Source organism: Apis laboriosa, unplaced genomic scaffold (assembly GCF_014066325.1).
Source record: "Apis laboriosa isolate Shangri-la unplaced genomic scaffold, ASM1406632v1 scaffold30_cov140, whole genome shotgun sequence".
Taxonomy (NCBI): Eukaryota; Metazoa; Arthropoda; class Insecta; order Hymenoptera; family Apidae; genus Apis; species Apis laboriosa.
In genome coordinates, this window is record NW_025222776.1 from 578,703 (window position 1) to 602,922 (window position 24,220).

A 24,220-nucleotide genomic window follows, 5' to 3' on the forward strand; every position below is an offset into this window, starting at 1 on the left:
AACAAACATTTTGTATTACATATTGACGTTCCCTTTTTATTAAGAAAAAATAATAGTTAGGTTATAATATTAATTATATTAAAAAATAACTATCTATAAAACTATCTTTTAATCGAAATTTATAACATCCAAATATTATCCAAATATTTTATATTATTATTTTATATTATAATTTTATATTAAATAATTTTAAACATTTAAATTAGATCATAAAAAACTTTAAATTTAAAAAAGATTTAAGTATTAGATTTAAATATTAGATTTAATGTTAGATTTAAAATAGATACATAGATAATAGATATTTTTAAAATGGAGGATATTTTATTTGAAATAAAAATAAATGCAAATAAATCGTAAAATTTTATTCAAAAAATAAAGAACTTACTTATTATCAAATCTAGATATTAAAAATAGAAAAGTTAGTAACAAAAATAAGATAAAAAATCTTATATTTTTATTGTTTGATTTACTATGTACATTGTTTGAGAATAAATACTTAAATATGAAATAAAATAACAAATATTAAAGTAGTTTCTTTTAAATATTATTATTCAAAATAAAATAAAATAACAAATAAATAATTATTTACATAAGATTTTTTTTCAATAAAATTCAATTTTGTCGCATTATCAATTTCTCAAAAAATATAAATTCATAAATTCAGAAAGAATATAACACATTATATTATCTTATTAAAATTAATATCAAATTTGTAAAATTGATAAAATTTGCAACTAATTAATTTAATTAAGAAAAAATATGTGATAAATCAATATCGAATTTTTTCATGATATTAAATCAAATTAAGTTAAAAAAAATAATAAAAAGCAAACGAGATTAGATTAAGAAAAGGGTTCATATTTGGAAGAAAAGTCGTTAGTACCAGGCTGGCAGACAGCCAGTGTCAGTTTCAGGCCAAAGAGTAGATTTGTCGTGACGGTGATCATGAACATAACAATTGTATTTACGTGGATTCTTTTGGTCCAGTCGAAATAAAATGTTAGATACGATTCCAACCCTTCTTCGTTCGACTGACACGGTTTCAGTGTGCCAAGGCCTATTAAAGATAATCTAGTTTTTCAGTTAAGAACGAGAAGTATACACATTTACATATATGTGCACGTAGTTTATATATATTTATTTGCTAATGAATTTCTCTTAAGTATTTCGAGATATTCGCCGATTTACATTTATGCAAATGTCATTTGCATTAGTTAATTACATGTACGAATTAACTGGAAATGAGTACAAAAAAAGATCGACTAAACGAGGCAAATCTTTTTACTCGTTATCAAATTATTGAAAATTTTGCATAATTTAATTGTTTTATTTATTTTTTTCTCTTTTTATTTTTTTGTACTAATATACGAATATATAATAATTTTTGTTTTTATATCGATTTGATTTGAAGAGATTTTTCATATTTTTCTTTCTGTGACACAAGGATTAAATCGAATAAATTCTTTTCTATTTGTTTATAAATCTTGCTCTTATTTTTGTTTATAAATCTCAATCATAATTAGTCAAATTAATATTAAGCAGCATATAGATTTTCAAATATTTATTATTATATTTAGTTATATGAATTTAGTTCTAATTTTTTCAAAAGATAAAATAAGAATTAATTTTTAAAAATAGAACTTCTTTTATATATTTATTTTTTTACTCTTTTCTTAAAATGGTTAAAATCAAATAATAATATCTTCGTAAAATAGAGATATAATTATAATAAAAAATTTTTATATCTAAATTTATATACCACTAAAAAGAAAATAAAATATATCGATAAATTATTATACACAATTAAAAATGGAGTTTCTAAAATATTGTTAAACTCTTGAACAATAGTTTTGAGGATTTTTACATTTGCTTTTAATACTATTTTTTAATTATAAAAAATAAAACATTATTTTCAGATTATTTTCAGATTTAATTTAGAATCAATTTAAATTATTTAGGTAACCACGCGTTTATTAAATGAAATCATTGAATAGATATTTTTACTCTAACAATATATTACTTTGATCTTACTGAAAAGCGTATTACTCATCATTTACACCATCTGAATTTATATCTTTCATGATTAGTCACTAAAGACTAATTTAAAAACGATAATTATATATGCAATAGTTATATATTATACAAAATCATTTGGAACAGATTTTTTAAAAGATATAAGTTCTTTAATTATAAATTTATAATAAGCTATAATAGTTTTTAATTTATAATAAAGTAAAATTAGGCTAAAATAATCAATTTTCTTGCTTTTTAGCAGTATTAGAATTAAGTATAGAATAAGAATTAAAGTATTAGAAAGTATTGATATAATATGTATTTTATATATTGAACATGGAAATAGGAATATATGTAAAAATTTAACTTCTCTAATGCTATGTCGTAAAATAATTATGTATATATAGCAAATTAATTTATAACTTCTGATTGTTCTTTACTGATTATTAATTATTCCAATCTTTTTATCAGTTTAATTAGTTTCAAAGTAAATAATTTTTATCGATATTTAATTTAAAGAGTATACAATAGCTTTTAAAAATTAGATATCTGAACTTAATCGGAGGTCTTCTCATAGAAATCATATAAACAAATTAATTTTTCAAAATCTAAATGCTAGTTTGATGTATTTTTGAAAGCAAACTATTTCTTTATTTTAATAATTTATTCCCAGGATAAAAACATGATTCCCTCTTGTAGTACAAGAGGAAAATTATCCAGACCATAAAGTGTTTCGTCTGACGAACGGTTGGTCATATGAAATTTCTGTCTATTTTTTTCTTTCTTTCTTTTTTTTCTTTTTTTTTTTTTTAACGTGTCGCAGTACTTGACCCAAATTGTTTGCGACCACCAGTGCAGGAAGATAGAGATAAAGACAAAGGCAGTGGGAAAATAAAACAATACCGAAGAGACCAAGTAGGAAGAGGTGGAATTAAAGAGGAAGCGATTGTCGACGTCGTGTTTATACTAGAAACCACTTCCGTCATGAGGATTGTTATCACGCGTGCTGCTATTAGTTTCTTTCTGCAGTTAATGTACTTATTAAATCGTGTGCTTGGTTCATATTGAAATATTTCATTCGTACACTTAAATTTTTATTCATGATTTTTTAAATGGAAAATGAATTGTTATTCAATTTCAATCATAAGGATAAAGGAGGAAAATTGGAAGCAAAAAGATTTTTTAATTTGTGTAATAGAAAATTGTAAAATCGTGTAAAGGATTATTAGTTTATTTTATTTCTTTTTGTATTTTGATATACCAATATGTATAAATTGCTTTATTTATATTTTTCATGTTATTATTGTTGTTTGATATTTAATAGAATAAAATAGATTTATTCATATATTAAGATTATTAGAATTTATATATTTCTTTAGTGAATTCAGTGTATAACAATATAATTCAAAAATTATGACTTTAATATACCTACGACTTAGATATTCTGAATTGTTATAACATTGTATAAAAATCTTGCGTAAAAATTTTATATCAAGTTGGAAATGTAGTTACAAAGTTCTACCAGTAAGTAAATAAAATTAGTAAATAAAATATAATTATTTTGTACAATAATTTTTTCATCATAAAGACAATAATTATGGCATATTATTTTTTGATCTATAAATTGGCGCTTTATGAATATTTTAGATATCAAAATTATTCAAATGTTGAGTTTTTAATTCCTAATTATTTAATAATTTTTTATTTTTTGTTAAGATGGCGCGAAATTTAATTTTATCGATAAATAAAAGAAAACGTAAATAATATTTAAAAATGTAATGGATATATTGAGATGTAAAAAAAATGAGATGTGAATTAAAAAATATAATGAGTTGCGAATTTATTTCAAAATTTTTATTGAATGAATGCAAAGAACAGCACATATAACTACTTCTTTTTAAAAATATGGCGCAATATTCTAATAAAAAGATGATTAGGATCAATTGTTTCATATGACATGCATTATGTAATGCATATCGTGATCATATTGAAAAATTTAAAATAAATTGGAAGATAGAATTACATAGATGTTTCTTTTTTAGGTTATGATGCATTCTTATAATAAAGCAGTAATTAAGATCAATTGTTTTAATCGTTATACAAGTTAAAAAACATTTAATATTGAATCAAATTAATCCTAGAAATTTATTGTCTTATATAATAACTTAAAGTACTTAATTAGTAATATAAATTTCAATCTGCAAAAATAAAAATAATAGTATATTTAATTATACTTACTTAGGAAACATATATACTATTCTGAATGTTATTAAATAGAAAAGAAATTATTAATTAGAAATATTAATGTTATAATTAAATAATATGAATGAATCGTACATTTTCAATATCAATCGAAAATAATTTAAAATGGAATAAATTAGATTACTCAATGGATTTCGTGATAAATTTTTATTAACAAACATTTCAATACAATGGAAAAATATAAATATAAATATATATAATATAATATAAATATATATGTAATATAATATATAATATAATATAAATATATATATTGTCAAATGTTTGCAGAATTTCCAGTTAATTAGTTTGATTTTATTTTGATACTTAAAAAAGTATAAAACAACCTATATTTTATTCCACTAAAAATTAATAATTTTGTTTTTGTATCATTTATTATTATACATATATAAAATAATCTATAAGAAAATAATATTTATTATAATTGTATAAATGTATAATTTAGTCATTTATAATTAAAATGATGTAAATTCATTTTCCATAATGTATTTATATAATTAGTAAATATGAAATAAAATATTATCCAAAATAAATGTCATTATAAAATTTATATTGTCACACAAGTGAAACTCTATATACAAATATATTTGTATAAGTTGTTCAAATATAATTGAACAATAAAATATATAATCAAATATAAAAATAAAAATAATAAATAATTCTTCAGTATCGAATAAACAAAATCAAATCAAAATATAATTTAATATAATAGATATTAAGATATTATATAAGATATATAATATAAGATTTAAATACTTATTCCGTTAATTCGATAATTATAAAAAATAATGTAAATTCATTTATGAATTATAATTATATTTATATAATCAATTCATATATTTATTTACAAAATTACTTATTCTATATTCTATATTCTATATTCTATATTCTATATATTCTATATTCTATATTCAATTAAAAAGCAAATTTTTAAACTTCAAAGCAAAGGAAAATGAATTTGCACCACTTTTGTAATATTTAAATGATTCAATCAATGATGTAATGTTTATTTACAATATTCAACGATATTTGAACACGACACTTATTACATTTTATACAAATTTTCATTGAAGAAAAGTTGTTAACACTGCTAAGGTTTACGAGTAACATTTTCAATGTAGAGTTTATCACTTTTATGTATCTCTTCATCCACGCCAGGTGTACTAAAAACAATATACATTTAAAATTCATCAACTCGTTTTAAATTATTAATTTTCTGTCGAATCGCACGCCACTCAATTTATTAATACGTACAATAATAATCCAATAACACTACTTCATTTACACAATAATAGCCCAATATAGTACAGCAGAAAAATAATAAATTTTTCACAGATTTTCACGATTAATTCGACACATTTTATTGCTGATAGAATTTCAGTATTCAATCTCATATTTATCCCTATAAATAATTAGGCGAGAAAAATTCGGTCGAGTCTGNGATGCAAACACTCTATTTTTATTTCTTTTAAATTTTAGCAAATAGATTTCATGTAATACAGATTTCATGTTATGTAGAATTATGAGCGTTGTCAACTTTTTTTCTATTAAAAAATAAGTATTGTATGAGATATTGGAGCAAATTTTCTTATGAATGTTAAATATTTCGTAATAAATGAGTTTTTATGTTTTGATAGTTAAGATAGTTATTGAAATGGTTTATTCTAATATCGAGTGAACAGATATTTTATGAAGAATTTAGAGAGTTGATTTTAAATGACAAAATAAACATAAAAGTTATATACATATAAATATCAATTGAGACTTATTATATTAATTTATAAGCATTTGAAATTTGTATTCTTTTACATTTTAATTGTAATTTAAAACTTTAATGAATAAAAACTTTAATGAATATTTTTATATTTCAACTTTTGTATTTATTTTGCTTTTTAAAACTGTCCTACGAATATGTTATATGAACATCTTGTATATAATCGAAACTGAAATTGCGTTATTGGAAAAGAAAAATATTTTCAATAGATTTTTTTAAATAATTTTCAAGTATGTAAAGTGCTCTGTCAGAAAAGTTTCAAAAAGACATTTCAAAAATTTTTCGATTTGTGTACACATAAATGAGTAGAACACAAAATCGAAGTTTGGCCACATTTACTTCTGAAACATCCCGTATACGAGCATAAATTGAAAATAAATCGTGTCTAAAACGGTTAAAATGCAAATGCGGAATCTAAAGTGCACGTAGAAGTTTTTGACCTAATGATTGGATCAAAGAATGCATGTATTTGTTATCGTTTCATCGAAATCGATCGTAATTGTTTGATAAGATCTTTTCAACACTAGAATTGTGAGTATGTACACAAGTACATCAGTATATATCCAACGATACGAAAATAGCGAGGGCAACTCGTGATGAGTCTGCCCGAGACCCACGCTAATTCGCACGCTAAAATAAGAACGGCAATCCTTATTTATATCGAGGTGCGATAGGTCAGATTGTCACCTATGCAAGAAACTGAAACAATGATTCGATACAAAAAAATTTTAGAGATATTAAATCAACATAAATCTCTATTTCAAATAGATTCTATCTTATTTTTGTTTGGCTGTGTTTATTTGTCTGTTGTTTCAGAAGATGGTTTTGTGTTTATTATTAATGTCGCAATTACTTATTGTATTTGAATGTTAAGATTAGGCATTATTTGAAAGATCATTATATTGGAGAAATTATTATTCTAATTATTTTGAAAAATATTTAGCAATATTTTTAAATATTTGATCAAAAAACTTCGAATATTTTTAAAAAGTTTCTTATTCTTTCTAAATATGTATTAAAGTTCCAAATATTTCATAATTTAAATATCATATCTATGATTTGAAAATATTTTAAAAAATATAAACTGTATTTTAATCATAAAGATTCGAATCTTTTATAAATGTTTTATTTCAAATTTTAAAGTACTTATTATAAAATTTTATTATTAAATGTGTAAATTATTGAACTTTTCGGTGTACTTGATAAAATGCAAATTTACGGAAAGAATTATCGATATTTGTATCATACAAATTCATATTTTTATGAGCACAAATAAAAAAATGAGTCCTAAATAGAAATTCGTTTTATCCTCTGAATATTATAACCAGTATTTTTTATTCTAAATTTTATTTTATATTTCCATGCATAAATACATATAAATTTGTATTTCGTGTTACAATCCGACGAGTTTATTTGAATTCTGGATTAAATTTTTGTATAAAAGAATTATTTAACCGAATGATCTCAAAAGTGTGGGCATTTTTTTACTGTTGTCCTTTGGAAAGAGCAATTGGTTGGAAAAGCTTCCGCCAATGGAGAAGAATAAACCACCACGATAGCGATAACCTAGTGACCTACCTTTCAGCTGCCATGTTACCCGCTTGTCTTTGAAAGCTACTAGCATCACAGGTGCACACAACTAGTCTATTTTGCCAAGAAAAGACTTATTGTTGTGTTTCATTAAAATCAGTGTCGAGAATTATGGTATTTCATGTTTCTTTTATATCTACATGTATAATAATAATGTTTACCGTATATATAATGTATTTTAAATTAATTTATGCTTTCTAATGGTTTGTGTGAATATTGAATAATATGATTTTTTTTAAATTATTTTTGTGGTATGTTTTACATTATTTGTTTTACATTATTTTTAGATATTTTTATGGTATGTTTTACATTATTTATACTTTCGCCTAATTTTCAATAATTTTGTATTTGAGAGTCAGATTAATCCAAGTCCATTTTTTTTAATTTGCATTTAGTTATACATGTATATAAAACTTCATAAACTTTTCTTTATTTTACAGAATAATAATAGACTTTTACATATAAAATAAGGAAGATTTAATAATATGAATTTTTTTTTTTTGAATTTCAATTTAGTGATTTTACATTTTTATTATAGAATTGACCCAAATCCCGTGGAATAATAAGAAAGATAATCCATAATTTAATTTGCATATAATAATAATTTCATATTTTTCGTAATGATAATTTTCAATTTTAAAATCTTAAAATTAATCAATTTTATGAAATCTATGTAATGACTATTTATCTATTTTATTGACATTTGGTAAAACAGGATTTGTATTAATCTAATTTTAAGATACAGAATTATTTAATTCATTAATTAAATACACTATTTAATAAAATTTAATAAAAAAATTTAATAAAAAAAGAGTGTATTATAAGAATGTATGTTACATGAAAGAAATTTTGATATACAACTATAAGAAACTTTTTATATATAAAACTTCCTATAAAAAATTGAAAAGAGAATATATTTTTATAAGATATATAATTAATATTTTGAATAATTTCTGCGGCTAATCTAATTGATATTTTAAAGTTATATATTAAACAAAAAATTTTATGAATTTTAGTTTCTTATTCAATTAAATTAAATTAATAACTAAACTATAAATATTTATTTATACAAAATTTGAAAAATACATGTATAAAATGTACAAAAGAATAAAGATAACATAATAGACACAAAATATTATTTTTAAAAAATAAAACAAATCTTTGTTTAATTTCATTTCTTTACTCATTTTCATAATAAAATTTATATTTTACAATATCAATAAACATCAAATCAAAATGTAATCAAAAATGTAACTAAATTAAAATATTTATATTTTAATAAATTTCACAAATGCTAAACATTTGTGCAATTATTTATTAAACATGAAATTAACGTTTGCAATTTTCCAGCAATCAAAAAAAATTTGTTAATAAATGAAATAATTATGGATGATATGAAAAGAAGCGGGTTAGATAATTTAATTAAATGAACATTGTATATAATATACCTATATACAATTAAACAAGCTACTCGTTCAACTAAGATCCCATTAAGGTGCGTCTATATCCGGAAGGTGAAAGAAAAGTAATAGCGGATAAGACAAGAGGTAAAGGAGGTCTTCCCTTACATATCCCTCAGCGTTCATGTCTCTTTCTACGTTGTTGAAAAACGCTGACTCGACTCATTTAGATAGGAAAGAAGCGCGCGGAAAAGAGGAAAGAAGAAAAATTCTGGACCTCGAGCTCTAAACCCCATCCCTACGAAACAGCGTTCTTCAGTGAATCAGCGATGCGTGGTTGAGCTACGTGAAAGATGAAAGCTTGCTCTCTGTTTTGGTTAGCTATGAAACGAGAATGAAGAGCACGCAATTTCCATGTAATTTAAAATACAGTTTAGAATTTATTTTTTTTCATGTATTGTTGTATTTTCGATCTTTTCGTGTGGAAATTAAACATATATTTATTATAAATTAAGCATATATCAATTATACAATTGACGATTAAGTTGCTACTTGTTTCGGATAAGGCTCATTCAAAATTCTTTTCTTGATGATTATTCTTTGCATTTTTACGTAAAGTGATGTGTAGCTGTATATTTAAAGCTATTTATCAATCTTTTCTTGCGTGATCTAATATTTTTAGAAATTTAATAAGATTGGAATCATTGTAAATATTATATATTATAAATGATACAATTAATTAAAAATTGAACACGACTCAAAATCGGATAAGTTAAACATTGCTTGAGATAATATGGAATTATTACAATATTTTTAAAAATAATAACGAATCGATCATAATTCACAAATAGTCAATATGACAAAAGACAATGTTTAGACAATTTCTAAAATTTTTTGAAAAAAGATTTGAATATTTGAAACTTGTTAGTATCACAGAATTTTAATATGTCCTTCTGAAAAAAAGAATTTATCAGAGATCAAAAAACATACTAATAATATTGTTGTTTATCTTTTAAATTTATTATCTATTAAATGTTTTTGATTGATTAAAAACATTTAAATCAATAAAATTTTGTTCTTCTATTTTTTAAGCAGTGTGCTTAATTATATCTTCTATTGTGTGAAATATATCACAATTTTTGTACATTCTTTTATACATTTTTTTGCTTATGCTTTTATACAATTTAATTATGAGGTAGTTATGAATATTATAGTTATGTATATACATATATCATATATTTATTGTTATTAGTTACGTTATGAAATCAAATGTCATTTTTAGCATCGCAAGAAAATAGAATGAGGGTCAAATCATAATATTAATTGTCGAACCAACATGGATTCTACATTAATCATATTGTAATAATCACTATGAAATGGTTACATATATTACATGCAAAGAGACAGGAAAATGTGTTTAAAAATAACTTTACAATATGATAGACGATAATATATTTCATTGTTATATATGTATGTAATATATATTATTTTGTATCATCTATGAATCTATCTTTTCCATTTTATTTATAACTTTCACTCTTTAATTCAATTATATTATTTTATTAATTCTATTAATATACAGTTACGTTTGATCGTATGATCGTTTCAATTTTTATCTATTTTATACTTAATAAATAATTTCAATATTCCAACTTTTATGTTTGTTTTGGCATTAAAATCGATCTTCCAAAGATGTCCCACGAATATATTAATATCCTGTATACTTGTTTGGGTAAACTTATATATATATATAACTTCTAAACTAAACTTATATATATATATATATATTATATATATTATATATATATAAAACTTCTTTTACCTACGATATTTGCCACGATATAATTCTTAATTCAAAAATAAAATACGAACAATTTTTTACTTATAAAGAAATATTTCTCTTTCACGATTTACGAAAAAAATTGTTTTCGATTTTTAGAACGTTTAGAATTACTAAATTTCTAAACGTACGTGAAAATTTATAGCAATAAGTTTAAAGCTTAATTGTGATCATTGACTTGAGTAACAATTTATAATTAGTGGTGATCTTACTTTTTGGACAATTTAATTGAATACCTGCTTGAACCAAAGTGCCGCAAGTCGAATTTTTCATTCGCGAAATTATGAACTGTGTACACCACAAAGGTATCGAAGCAGAAAGCAGAAAGCTTATTTTTCGATACAGAGAAACAAAGAGGAAAACGACAAAGAGAAACAATTTTTGCAAGTTGACGTACATTCCCCCGGCATTTGATCAGTTGCACGATGACCTAGATGTAAAACAATGGATAGAAAATATTGAAGAATATGGAGATCACTACAATTAGAATGAGATGGTGATTTGTTACTATATTCTTGCGAGATTTATAGGATTTGAAAAGAAAAATAAAAATGTTAATCTATTTTATTGGATACAGATATAATGAATAATGCTTTGGGTCAATTGATTTATTATTTAGAGTTGAGTGAATTTTAAACTTGATTATGGAATAAAAATAACGATGAATGGTATTGTGAAAAGTTAGTGACACGTAATTATACTGAAACAGATAATCGTGAAGAAATATGAATGAATGAATAATTTGAATAGTCTGTGTTGATTTTAGTCTGATGTAAAAATGAACATTTAAAATATATGTGCTTTTAGTAAAAGGAATATTCTAAACCAAAATTTAAGAAATATGATTTAAGCATGAATAAGCAAGCATAATGTAATGGAATATATGTTCAAATATGTAATTAGTTGTAAGATAAAATGATACTATAAAAATATTATATTTTAAAATAATTGAAAATATTTTAATCAATTTATTTTAATCAATTTATAAAAATGTAATTTTTTTAAGATTAAAATAAATTAATTAGAATTTGAAGTGAATCTTTAAGTATAAATTATATTTATATATAATTAATATTATAATTATACTTATTAATTAATATATTTTTAAATTGAGGATTTTTCCTATTTTCATATTCTCATCTATATTCATTAAATATATTATCTGTAATATAAAGAAACATTCAACGACAAACAAATAAATTATACAATATATATTTATAATAATAAATATTTAAATAATAATACAGGTATGAAAATTGTTTACTTCTGATTCAATTAATGATTATGTTATGAACTATTTCATTTATATTTTTTTATATAATATAAATTTAAATACATAACATATAATATTTATATCTTTAAAATAAAAACATTATTCTTTTTATATAAATGTAAATTTATTTTTATATAAGAATTTTTCCTATTTATATTCTTATTACTATTGACATTAAAACAATAATTATAATACTTTTTGATATTTTATGTGAATAAAAAATATTTCAATCCTCTGTTTTGTTTTTTAATTCAATCTTATATCTTATATTCATAAAAAAAATATTCATATATTTTTTATTATTTTTGAAAAAATAATAAAAAAAAATTAAGACGAAAAATATAAAAAAATTTGTTTTGTATAACATTTTAATTTGATAACTAAAATATTTTTTAAATTCAAATTAATTTTAAATTTCTAGACTAATTCCATTGTATCCTATTGATCTTTACTTCTTTCACAGAAAGTCAGTCTCGTTTCAGACTGCAATCGGAACACGTCGATAACCCTCTTTTAAGACAAGCATTGCTCTTAAGGTCAAGTCGAATCTTCAAAGCTCGTAAATATTTTCAGTTGTTTTCGTTTTTTTTTTGTGATATAAGCTTTCGATATATATGCTAATTGAAAAAAAAAAGATGTAATGAAAAAGAACACAAAAGAAATTTAGTAAAAATAATAAAAACTAAATTAAGAGAAATGAAATCACAATATTGTAAAGAAGAATATTATAATAGTTAATTCATTAATGTTTTAAACATTCGTCATTAATAAATATTTCATTATATTTCTGTCAACATTTTTAAGAATAATAATAAATAGATTAAATTTTATACAATAAGTACGTAAGCAGTTTATATGAAATATAAAATATGTATATATATATATGTATATATGTATATATATATGTATATATGTAAATATATAAATGCATGTTTAAGAATGATTGATTATATTTAATTCATATTTTTACTCTTCCATTCAAAAATCTTTGAATTTATTTACCTTATTACTGATAAAATTTTTAAAAGTTTTTATTCTATAAAATATCAAATTAATCTTTATTAATTTTTCTTAGTTTTTCAAATAAATATGAATAAATAAATTTGGATATCCTAAATTTTTAAACAATGTATACATACATGCATTTAAAAATATAATTCTTGGCTATATATTTGTATTATTTAACTTTCATTGGCTAAATGATAAATATACGAATCAATATAATTAATCGAATTAAAAATAAATATTTCTCTATCTATTCATTGTTATTGTAAGTATATGTTATTACAATTTGTCTCAATAAATTGCAACTTTTTGTACAACTTTTGTACTCATTGTACATTTTTTCCATTATCAATTATTTCTTATCATTATTATACGAATGATTTTCTTTATTCTCCTTTTCTATCTATTAAATTATATGTACAAGTTTATAAATTATATAGTCATAAGTTTATAAAAATTATTGTGTTCTTAGCATATGTCTCTTTCATCCCCTTTCGATATTGAAAAACAAATATGAGAAACGTTTATGCATGGTCTTCGTATTTGGGTGACCTAGATTTCCGTAGCGCAGCTGCATACACTCAGATGGTGCATCGACAGAATGACCTTACACGCTCTTCTACACTTCTACAATCCTAAATGTGCACATGTTATACATATGTGCATACAACCCTCTCGTGCAAATTTAAACGAGACAGGTAAATGTGGCACTGAAAAAATTTAATTTGCGGTTTTATGGGATTTGTAATATCAATTCAAATTTTTTTTAGGATTTGAATTTTTTGTTTAAGTTTCCGTAATATTATATATTTTAACGAATATTTAATTACATGTTTCTTTGAATTAATAATTTTTGTTTAAGTTTCTTTATATTGTGTATTTAAACAAATATTTAATTACATGTTTCTTGAATTAATATTTTAATTGTTTAAAATTTAAGTTTAAATGGATATTCTTCTATGGATTGTTCGCTTAAGATTAAATTTTGCTGAATGATATTTTTATTAAATATATATAATACATTATTATATAGAATGTATATAGATATATTCAAATTTATATGAATTTAATCTATTTGATTTATTATTTGATTTATGCTTTTTAGTGTTTTTCCATATGGTTTTGTTACTCAAGTTTTTTTTTATTAAAATTCATTTCAATATAATTGATAATTTGAGTTATTAAATATTAGTTTAATTAGCAATAAAAGCAATTTTTTTTATAATTAGTTGTAAAAAAGAAAATTTATCTTATATACAAATTCAAATTTCTTTTGTAAAATTTTTCAAAATTATTTTAATTATATACAGTATCAATATATTCATATTGGCTTCTAGAAATGATTCCCTAAATGTTCTATGAATATATTAACACCATCTATATAATATTAATTTTCTCTTATTCTCTTCATTTTCTACTTTCTCTCTTCATTTCACTTTTTCAATTCAATTCAAATTCAATCTAACATTAATACTAATATTACAAATCTTACAAAAAATAATATCTTACAAAAAATATTAGGCAATTCAACAAGTTAAAAAGAATATAAATTTTTATTGAAACATTATTTAAATTATTAAATTATTTTAAGAATATATATAATTTTTTTAAATAATATAATATAATAATTTCATTTTTAATAGTCATTTTATTGAAAAAAATATTTTTTTAACAAAATATTTTTATGACATTTAAATATATATCTAATAATAAAGAATTTTAGAAAAATTTTAAATATTTAAATTTTTCGCATATTCCTTATAATCATAAATAGAAATTGAATATACATAATTTTTTACTGAAATTAAAATCGATAAGATGTTTCATTGTGATCAATAATTATATTCATTTTTACGACTTTTCAAAACGTGAGAATCTCGAAGAAAATTTTAATAATTATATCCGTGCTATCTGTGGCATTATATTCAAATAATAATTATTTAATAGATGTAAAAATTACGAGAAAAATTTTAATTCTATGACTTGCATCAATAAATCAGATATTTGATGAAATGTCGATTTCGAATCATTAAAGGTTAGAATCTATCAAATTCATTTCGATAATATATCATTGACAATTAAGAGTCATGTGGCGAAATTCTTTGGTATTTGACGAGCTGCTGTCTGGAACGGAGCCAAGCAAAATCGATCGTCGGTTAAAGTACATAAGCCGTGCTTCTTTATTTATTCACGCTACTTGCACTATATGCTTCAACCTGAAGTCTCGTAGCTGAGAAATTGTATGTGTATATTTGTACATTATGCGTGTGTATGTGAATGCTTGGCGCATTGATGACTTCGCCATCCAATATTTCTTTTTCACATTTTCATAGGAGTAAACTAGAAAGAAAATAATGAAATAAAAAAAGAATAGAATGAATAGAATGAAATAGAAAAGAATCTCTACACTCGTTTAGACATACACTCATTTATAGAGTTTCTTTGATGTAAAATTTAGATTTTTTTCATTAAATTAGATTAAAGTGAAAATTATTTGTTAATAATGTAAATTATGTAAGATAAAATAAAATAGTGTTAGATAAAATAATTATATATTACAATTCAAAAGTTTTTATTATAATAAAATTTTATAAAATATTTGGTATTATAAATAATATTAATAATAATATTATAATAATAATAATATTATAAATAATTATATAATTAATTTTAATTATATAAATAAAATTATATATATATATATATATATCAGCAAATTTCATTTTGTATAAAATACTAGTATTAGGGCCAAATAATCTTTCTTTCTCTTTTCTTTTAATTATATAAAAATTCATTTCAATAGCATAATATTTTATTTTTAGAGATGAATTTCTTATATATACATAAAATGTCTAATGAAATGAAATATTAATGATGATTATTAAATAAGATATTAAAAATTTATTAGTAATTATAATTATCATAGCAAATATAATAGAATGTTAATAGAAAATAATATAAAAGTGAGTCAAAAAAAAAAGAATAACATTTAATAACATCTGAAACATCTAAACTTTGTTTTCGAATTGAAATTGAATTTAAAAATTCATTAGATATACGTACTTTTGATTTTCTATAAGATATGAATAAATATATATATAGGAAGAATATAAAATAAAATTTTTTTACTTAAAAACTAATTTTCAAGAAAATTGAATTCGAAAGTACTTGTTAATCATTTTCTTTACTTCTTAATTACTTCAAAATTACTTCTTAACTATATTTTCAATTTCTATTTTCTTTAAAACGAAGATTTAAACAACAAAATTTTATTCTATTTACTTTTTATTTAATTTCATATATAATCTCTTATTATTCATATTTAATTGAAATTAAATTAATAAAATTTAAGTGAAAATTTATCAAACTCGATTTATGAAATTTTAAATGATAAATTTGATTTTACTGTTTTTTTTTTATTCATTTTTATATATAAAATCATCTTTTATTCACATATACCATCTGTCTTGAGATATCCTACATATATATTCACGATAAATCTTTCTTCATTGTCCATCGTTACGACAAGCTATGCATCATTTCAATTTATTACATTCTCATATAGCTATATTAAAATAATTAAGTATTGAAAAATTTCATTAAGAAATTTTCTTACATAAAGAAATTGCAAATAAAAATGACTGTTAGATTGCGAATTTTTATGCAATTAAAATAAAATCAAATATTTAACAAATATTCAATAATATGTAAAAAATATATGATATTATTTAAAATATATATTAAGCTGTAATATTTTTAAAATATCCATAATTTTATTATATAGATTTAACTATATAAATCTATAATATTATGTAAAAATTTTATCATAATTTTTTGATAAATTGTTTATCATTGAAAAAGAAATTGTTTTACAAATTATGGAATATATTATTGTATAATATCATGTTGTTTTTACAAATAAATATAATCAAAATATTTTAAATTTCAATATTATATTTTTAATCGGAAGTTTTATTCAATTTTATATATTAAATTTATTTATAATATTCGATTGCTATAGAAATGAAATTGATATCAGAAGAAAAATAATTAATATATTCATTTCTATTATTTATAAAAAAATGCAAAATAAAAAACGTACATTACATGAAAAATATATATTATTTGCATAAAAATTCTCAGTTTACTTACATCGATTAATTTAAAAATATTTATTTTATTACAAATTTATACAAATGGATGTCACGATTTATAGATTTAAAAATATTAATGTAAATTAATCAAATTAATATCTATTAATAGTTACTTAATTTTTTCTAGTTTTTATAATATATATATATATAATGATATTCTAAGACTTTTGAGCAAAAATATAACTTACATACAGTCATGTTCAAAATTTGTTTTGAAATTTACCAGCTTAGTAAATCTTTCATCCTCCCAAGTAAAACTACTCACTTGGAACGAGTATGCTAAGATTGTGTATTTCAAAAAGTGCTAACAAAGTGCTTGAAGTATAATATGTATTTATTCGTTGGCGCTCATCGACCACTGTAGGAGAATAAATTCGATCGTTGGAGCTTTTCATTATCGTTAAATCAACATTTAAAATTAAAATTTATTGTTTTTCATTAAATTATTAATTATTGTGTAAACAATATTTCAATATGTAAAAATATAAGTTATAATAAGATATATAATTATGAATATTAGATTAAATATTAGATCTAAAAATTTATGTGAATCTTTAAAATTTTATTATAAATATTTAATAGATAATTCATTTATAATTATGGTAATAATGGTTCTGTTATTGAAAAAAAACCTCTAAAGAGATATTAGTCAAAATATATAAGAAATATATTACACAATGATTTTGATATAAACAAAGATAAAAGAAAGAAAGATTATTTAATTAAAAATAATTTCGCTTAATTTTAATCACAGTATTTGTGCATATTTGCTTTCATAATATTTATTTAATTTAATTTAATTAAACTTTGAATAATATTATGTGTTTCAGGTGGTGTTAGTTTTCATTCTCAGTATAGCATCGCTTATAATATACTTCATCGATGCCTCTAGGTAAGAAAATCAATTAATTGTAATTTTAAAAATATTATATTTATTTGTAAAATATTTTTTAAATCACATAAAATGGAAAAAATTCTATAGATTTGTGTATAGTAAAAAAAATTGTTATAATCATTTAAGTAAATTTAATTTCATTTTAATAATGTATAATAATTATAACAAAATTATTTGGATTTACATTTAATTTGGAATATAAAATATATTTTTCATATACAACAATTTCATATATAAAAATTTTCATATATTAACGAATCATGTAAATAACTATGTAACGACTGATTACATTATTATTGTTTATTTATTTTCTTATAAAAATCAAGCAAACTTATCATAAGTGAGATCTTAACATAATTTATTAACATCAAATGACAATTTTATGTTACAGCGAAGAGGTGGAACGTTGCCAAGAGTGGAGCAACAACATTACTCAGCAGATAGACTTAGCTTTCAATATATTTTTTATGGTCTACTTTTTTATACGCGTAAGTGTAAACTTTTCATCGTATTATGATGCTTTTTAAATTTATAGATTCATGAATATTAACAGTTGAATAGTGGACAGTCACTTCTTACCGTGTTAAATTCTTATTTTCAAATATTATAAAATAAAATATAAAAAGTATTATAAATTATTTATTTAATCAAATTATTTATATCAAATAAAAATTTTTAAATTATAATTGATCCAATATCAGATTATGATTATATTGTATCGTTATTTTATTGTATTTATTTAAATTCATATAACAATATATTAGATCCTTCTACTAATAATTTGTAAATAATGATAGACTATAATGAATCAATTTTGTCATATAATTCTTAAAAGATAACTTATGTTGCAATAAGATATTGATATATTTTGTTACAATTACAACATGTGGATAGGAAATTAAAACAAAGAAATCTCTGTTCTAATATTAAAATGGTTAAGACTGTAATTTTCATCGCATGACAATGCTCGACTCTGCACTGTTAAAACAATCATTGTAATGCATTCAAGAAATTGTAATTGGAGTGTTATAAGAGATCTTTATTTTAAAGTAATACGTTGACTGAATGATACAACTGTTGAAGTCAAACAATAAAATTCTGCTTGTCGGGAAATGTCGTGGGTTTTTAAGACTTAGGAAAAGATTAACCCGTTAACAATCTGAGTCTCTTAAAGCACATGCTTTGTGAGCATTCTCTCAAAGTTCTCCGAGGAATTACCTAATGAATTTATAAAGGAATGATGTAACATTTATGAATACAAATTATTAGACGATTTTCTTAAGAAGTACACCTTGGATCTCTTTTTACTGAGTACTTTTTTCATGATTCACAATTTACATTTGCATTGAAACAAATATTTAAGAAAATATTATTTTTTTTTAATTATGCTTAACACTCTTAATTTTTTTTTTATATAATTATTAAATTAAATGTTATTATCAAATACATTTCGTATTTTAAATTGCTTTTTTTAATATCAAAAAATTTTAGATAAATTTAAATGGTTAAACCTAAACTATTGATGGTTAATAAAAAAAAAAGATTGCTGATGAAAGATTAGAATAATAATTAATAGTTAATTATAATTAATAATAGTTAATTTGAAAAATTAGAGAACAAAATGATTTAGGAAAAATTAATGATTCAATAGTTAAAAAAATAAAAAATACCAAGATTAGGAGAGTATTAGATTTTACAAATAAATTAGAATAGAAAGTTTATTTTTAATCAATCTACTCTTCAAGTAATTTTTAGTTGTCAGTTATTTCATTTAATATGATATGGTTTGGAAATATATTAGAATCCTTAAAAAATTTAGACAAAATAAGAAATCAATTATTTTGCTCACTAATTAATAAATTTTCAATATTTAAATATCATAAGATAAAGAATTTGTAAAATTTTACAAGATTATCTATTTTTATAAAATTATTTTTTCCTTTAACTCATATCATATAAAAATTAATTCAAATTCATACTAATAATTGTATCTATACGTTTACATATAAATACAATGATGAAATAATAAATTATATTATTAACACGTATGTGATTAAAAATTTGTTCTGTGACAGTTTATCGCCGCCAGTGATAAGCTGTGGTTCATGCTGGAGATGTATTCGTTCGTGGACTACTTTACGATACCACCGTCCTTCGTGTCGATATATCTCGATCGGACGTGGATCGGACTGAGGTTCCTTCGAGCCCTACGACTGATGACGGTCCCTGACATTCTCCAGTACCTAAACATTCTAAAGACATCGAGTTCCATTCGTCTCGCCCAACTTGTATCGATCTTCATCTCCGTCTGGTTAACAGCTGCTGGCATCATTCATTTGGTAAAATATTTTTCATTATTATTATTTGGTTTTTTTCTTCTCACTATTGGTCTTATGGATACAACAGATTGTGGATAATTAGTTGGTAGATAGTATGGTTACATCATTTGAAATGAAAAATTGTCTTTGATTTTTTATTTTTAACAATTGATAATTTAATTGATAATTAAATTTTATATATAATAATAAAAGTAGAAAGACAATCAAGTGATTAGAATTCTAAATGTACAAAGTATTTAAAGCTGTATTAAAATTAATAATATTGAATAATTGTATTAAAAATACTTTTCAATATACATTGAAAAGATATTTGAATAATTTAATGTAAAAAAAAAAATTAAAAAATTCACAAAATTTTCAACTGCAGAGACTCAAATTGTTTAAAATTGTAAAAGTTAATAATATATAATTTCATTCATCAAATTATAATATGGTTATTATTATTTTTTATATTTTGTTTTATTTATCTTATATTTATTTTATTTTTAACTGTATATTATTTTTATTTAAATTAACATAGTTATTTAAATTAACATAGTTATATTTTTTTTTGAGTTTTATAAATATTTTTTCAATTCTACTTTACTGTCTTATTTTATTTTTTATCACATTTATTCGCTTCCCACTCATCGTGTGACTAATCTTATACTGATATTTCTAAAAATCTCTCTGTCACACCCACTCGATTTTCTGGCTCATCATATATTACGCATTTGCTTACACTCTAATCTTAACATCACGATGTAAACAATATTTGTTTATTCTCAAAACTTCGTCAAGATATTTTCAACACTTTTTACTTATATATAAACATTTAATTTATTCGTCATAAACATGTACTTCATCTAAAACATTTTTTAGGAACATTTAATTATTATTTTCTAAAAATGTATTTTCTATAAGAATTAGATTCCTAAATCTCCTTTATTTCTTTCAATTTTTTAAATATACAATAGATTGTATGATATTATAATCAATATAAATTTAAATCAATATAAATTTAAATCAATATAATATTAAAAGTGTTATCTAGATGTTATCTAGAAATTGCTAGAAATAGTTAGTTTTAAGTAGTTAAAATATATACTAGAAAAAATTAATATAAATCAAAAAATTAAATTTATACATACATATCTATTTTCTATTAATCAAAAAAAATCTGCTTTTAATTTTTCGCATTACATGTGCATGAGTTTTTGAGGCGTTATGAAAGCTTTGTAATTTTAAATTTTTCTCTTTAAAATTTTTAAATATTTTTATACATATTTTTAGAGTTTTCTTCATGAGGTATCTTTAGAGGATCGATTCCAGAGAGCAAAATAAATATAAAAATATCGTCTTGATAAATATCTTATTTATTAAATTAAAAACAATTTAAAAGATAATAATATATTCACTATCTGCAAATTTAATTTGTTTAATAAATAAGTCTCGATCGATATTTTTGTACATTAATTTTTGTTTCTGTCTATAGAATTCACTTTTTAATGTATTAATGTATTATACATTTCATGTATTATACATTAACACCACACACAAATAATATATAATGAATTATTATGTTATTTTAATATTACTTTGGAAAAATGAAATCATGAAAGATAAAGGAGATCTGTAAAAAAACAAAAGTAAGTTTTTAGGACAATCTAAAAATAATAATATACAAGTATACATATACATGTATATATTTTATAGTTGTGTATGTTAGTCTCGATGTTATAAAAATTATAAATTATAAATATTAATATTATGTAATTACAGCTTGAAAACTCAGGGGATCCGTTCGAGTTCACGAACCCTCAACAGCTTTCGTACTGGACCTGCGTCTACTTTCTCATCGTGACAATGTCCACGGTAGGATATGGCGACGTTTACTGCCAGACGGTCCTCGGCCGCACATTCCTAGTATTTTTTCTACTCGTCGGTTTGGTAAGCTTTCTTTAAATTCTCTTAATACAGTCAAAACATTATGTTTAACATGTTATATGAAAATAAATGATTATCTATAGTTCAGTGTAGAAAAATCTCGTGTGAAAAATCCAGTTGTGTGATTAATAATAAGTACAATTTGTTCTCAGATTATATTGTTTATATATATATATATAAATTTTGAAAAAAAAAATATATATATATATAGATACATATATTTTCCTCTATGTTTTTATTGAAATTTAAAGAAACAAATTTAAAACAATTTGGTTTTTCATGGGATAAGTATTTGCAATACGAACTCTGCGGAACACGTGGCTTTTCACTTATTATACAAGACATTCTTCTTTATCTCATTGTGAGATTATCTTTAAAAGTATTCAAAGTATCGATAGTATCTCATAGTAACCTCATAGTAACTATATCATAATATTTTTTTTTAATTGTATTTTATAATAGTATTTGAATGCCATGATAATCAATTCACTATTAATGATTTATTTTGATCCACTATGATAACTAATAAATTTTAGTGGTAACGCGATAAACTTGATCAATGATTTAAGTGTTTCGTAGAATTCGTCTCGTTAGAGTAGCAATCCTGATCTCGCCATGAATCGGCAGATCAGATTTTGAAAAAAATTTACACATTTATTATCCTTGAGACACAAAACAAAACGGTGAATATTTCGACAATGTGCAATGTTCTCTGGTTAGATAGATTTATTATACTGTAAAATAAATTCAGCAATGAGATTTTCGTTTCATTTTACACGTAATGCGAATTTCTCTTTAATAATACTTTTTTTTTAAATCTATTTGTTAAGTCCTTTTTTAACAATAAAAATTAAGATCTTGAAAAATATTTTATTTTTACAACGATTAAAATTTACTTATAAGAAATTATAGAATACTTATAAAATTACTTATAAGAAATTGATTTTAAAAAATAAAATATATAAAAATATTTAATATAATTATCATATTTATTATGCTATTGTATTAGGATGATTAATGAGATCGTATTATAGATAATGTTTATATGTTTTTTGATAAATATTTAAAAGTATCACTTGAACTATTAAAAAAGAAATTATAAAAATAAGATAATTAATCTTGTTGAAATTTGTATAAAATAAAAATCAGAAATAAATTAATAAGAGATTAATAATGATCATATTTCACATAATTTATTGTCATAATATGTGAAACTAGAATATTTACTAATATTTATTAGAGATATACAAGACAAAATGTTATAAATAAATGAAATGAATAAATTATTTGACACACTAATACATAATGATAAAAAAAATAATAAATACATATTACAATCTTAATTAAATAAATTTTTATATAATATGAAAAAATTATAGTTATTTTATATAAAAACCTTTTTAAACTTTGTTATCCAACATACATGTAATTCTTGATTGATCTTAATTGATCTAGTAGACAGCCATTAACGCTAGTTAAGTTTGGCTCTACCGATAATAGTCATTTGTGACTATTATCACATCGTATACTAACAAACTTATTCAATTCATTTTAATATTATCTTCTATCGTATGATATATAATTATTTAATCGTGAACTTGATTTAAATATTCACTAATATCTCTCAACTTTCATTTCCTCAATTACCTTTCGCCAGAGAAATTCGCGTTAAACATTGAGATGTGATGAGATGAAACGAATCAGATGAATTTTGTTTTAGTTTTTAAGTAACCATTGGAGAACAATGTC

General features: G+C 21.4%; 1 protein-coding gene across 29 annotated transcripts in view; it reads left to right on the forward strand.

Annotated features, from left to right (window-relative positions):
* LOC122714514 (calcium-activated potassium channel slowpoke) overlaps positions 1-24,220 on the forward strand; it is a 122,604-nt gene that overhangs the window by 11,789 nt on the left and 86,595 nt on the right. For all 29 annotated transcript variants that reach the window (XM_043935896.1, XM_043935908.1, XM_043935900.1 and 26 more), the window contains exons 2-5: positions 18,142-18,203; positions 18,598-18,694; positions 20,282-20,545; positions 22,307-22,474. In XM_043935896.1, coding sequence (XP_043791831.1) covers positions 18,142-18,203; positions 18,598-18,694; positions 20,282-20,545; positions 22,307-22,474 — 591 coding nt within the window. The remainder of the gene's footprint in view (positions 1-18,141; positions 18,204-18,597; positions 18,695-20,281; positions 20,546-22,306; positions 22,475-24,220) is intronic.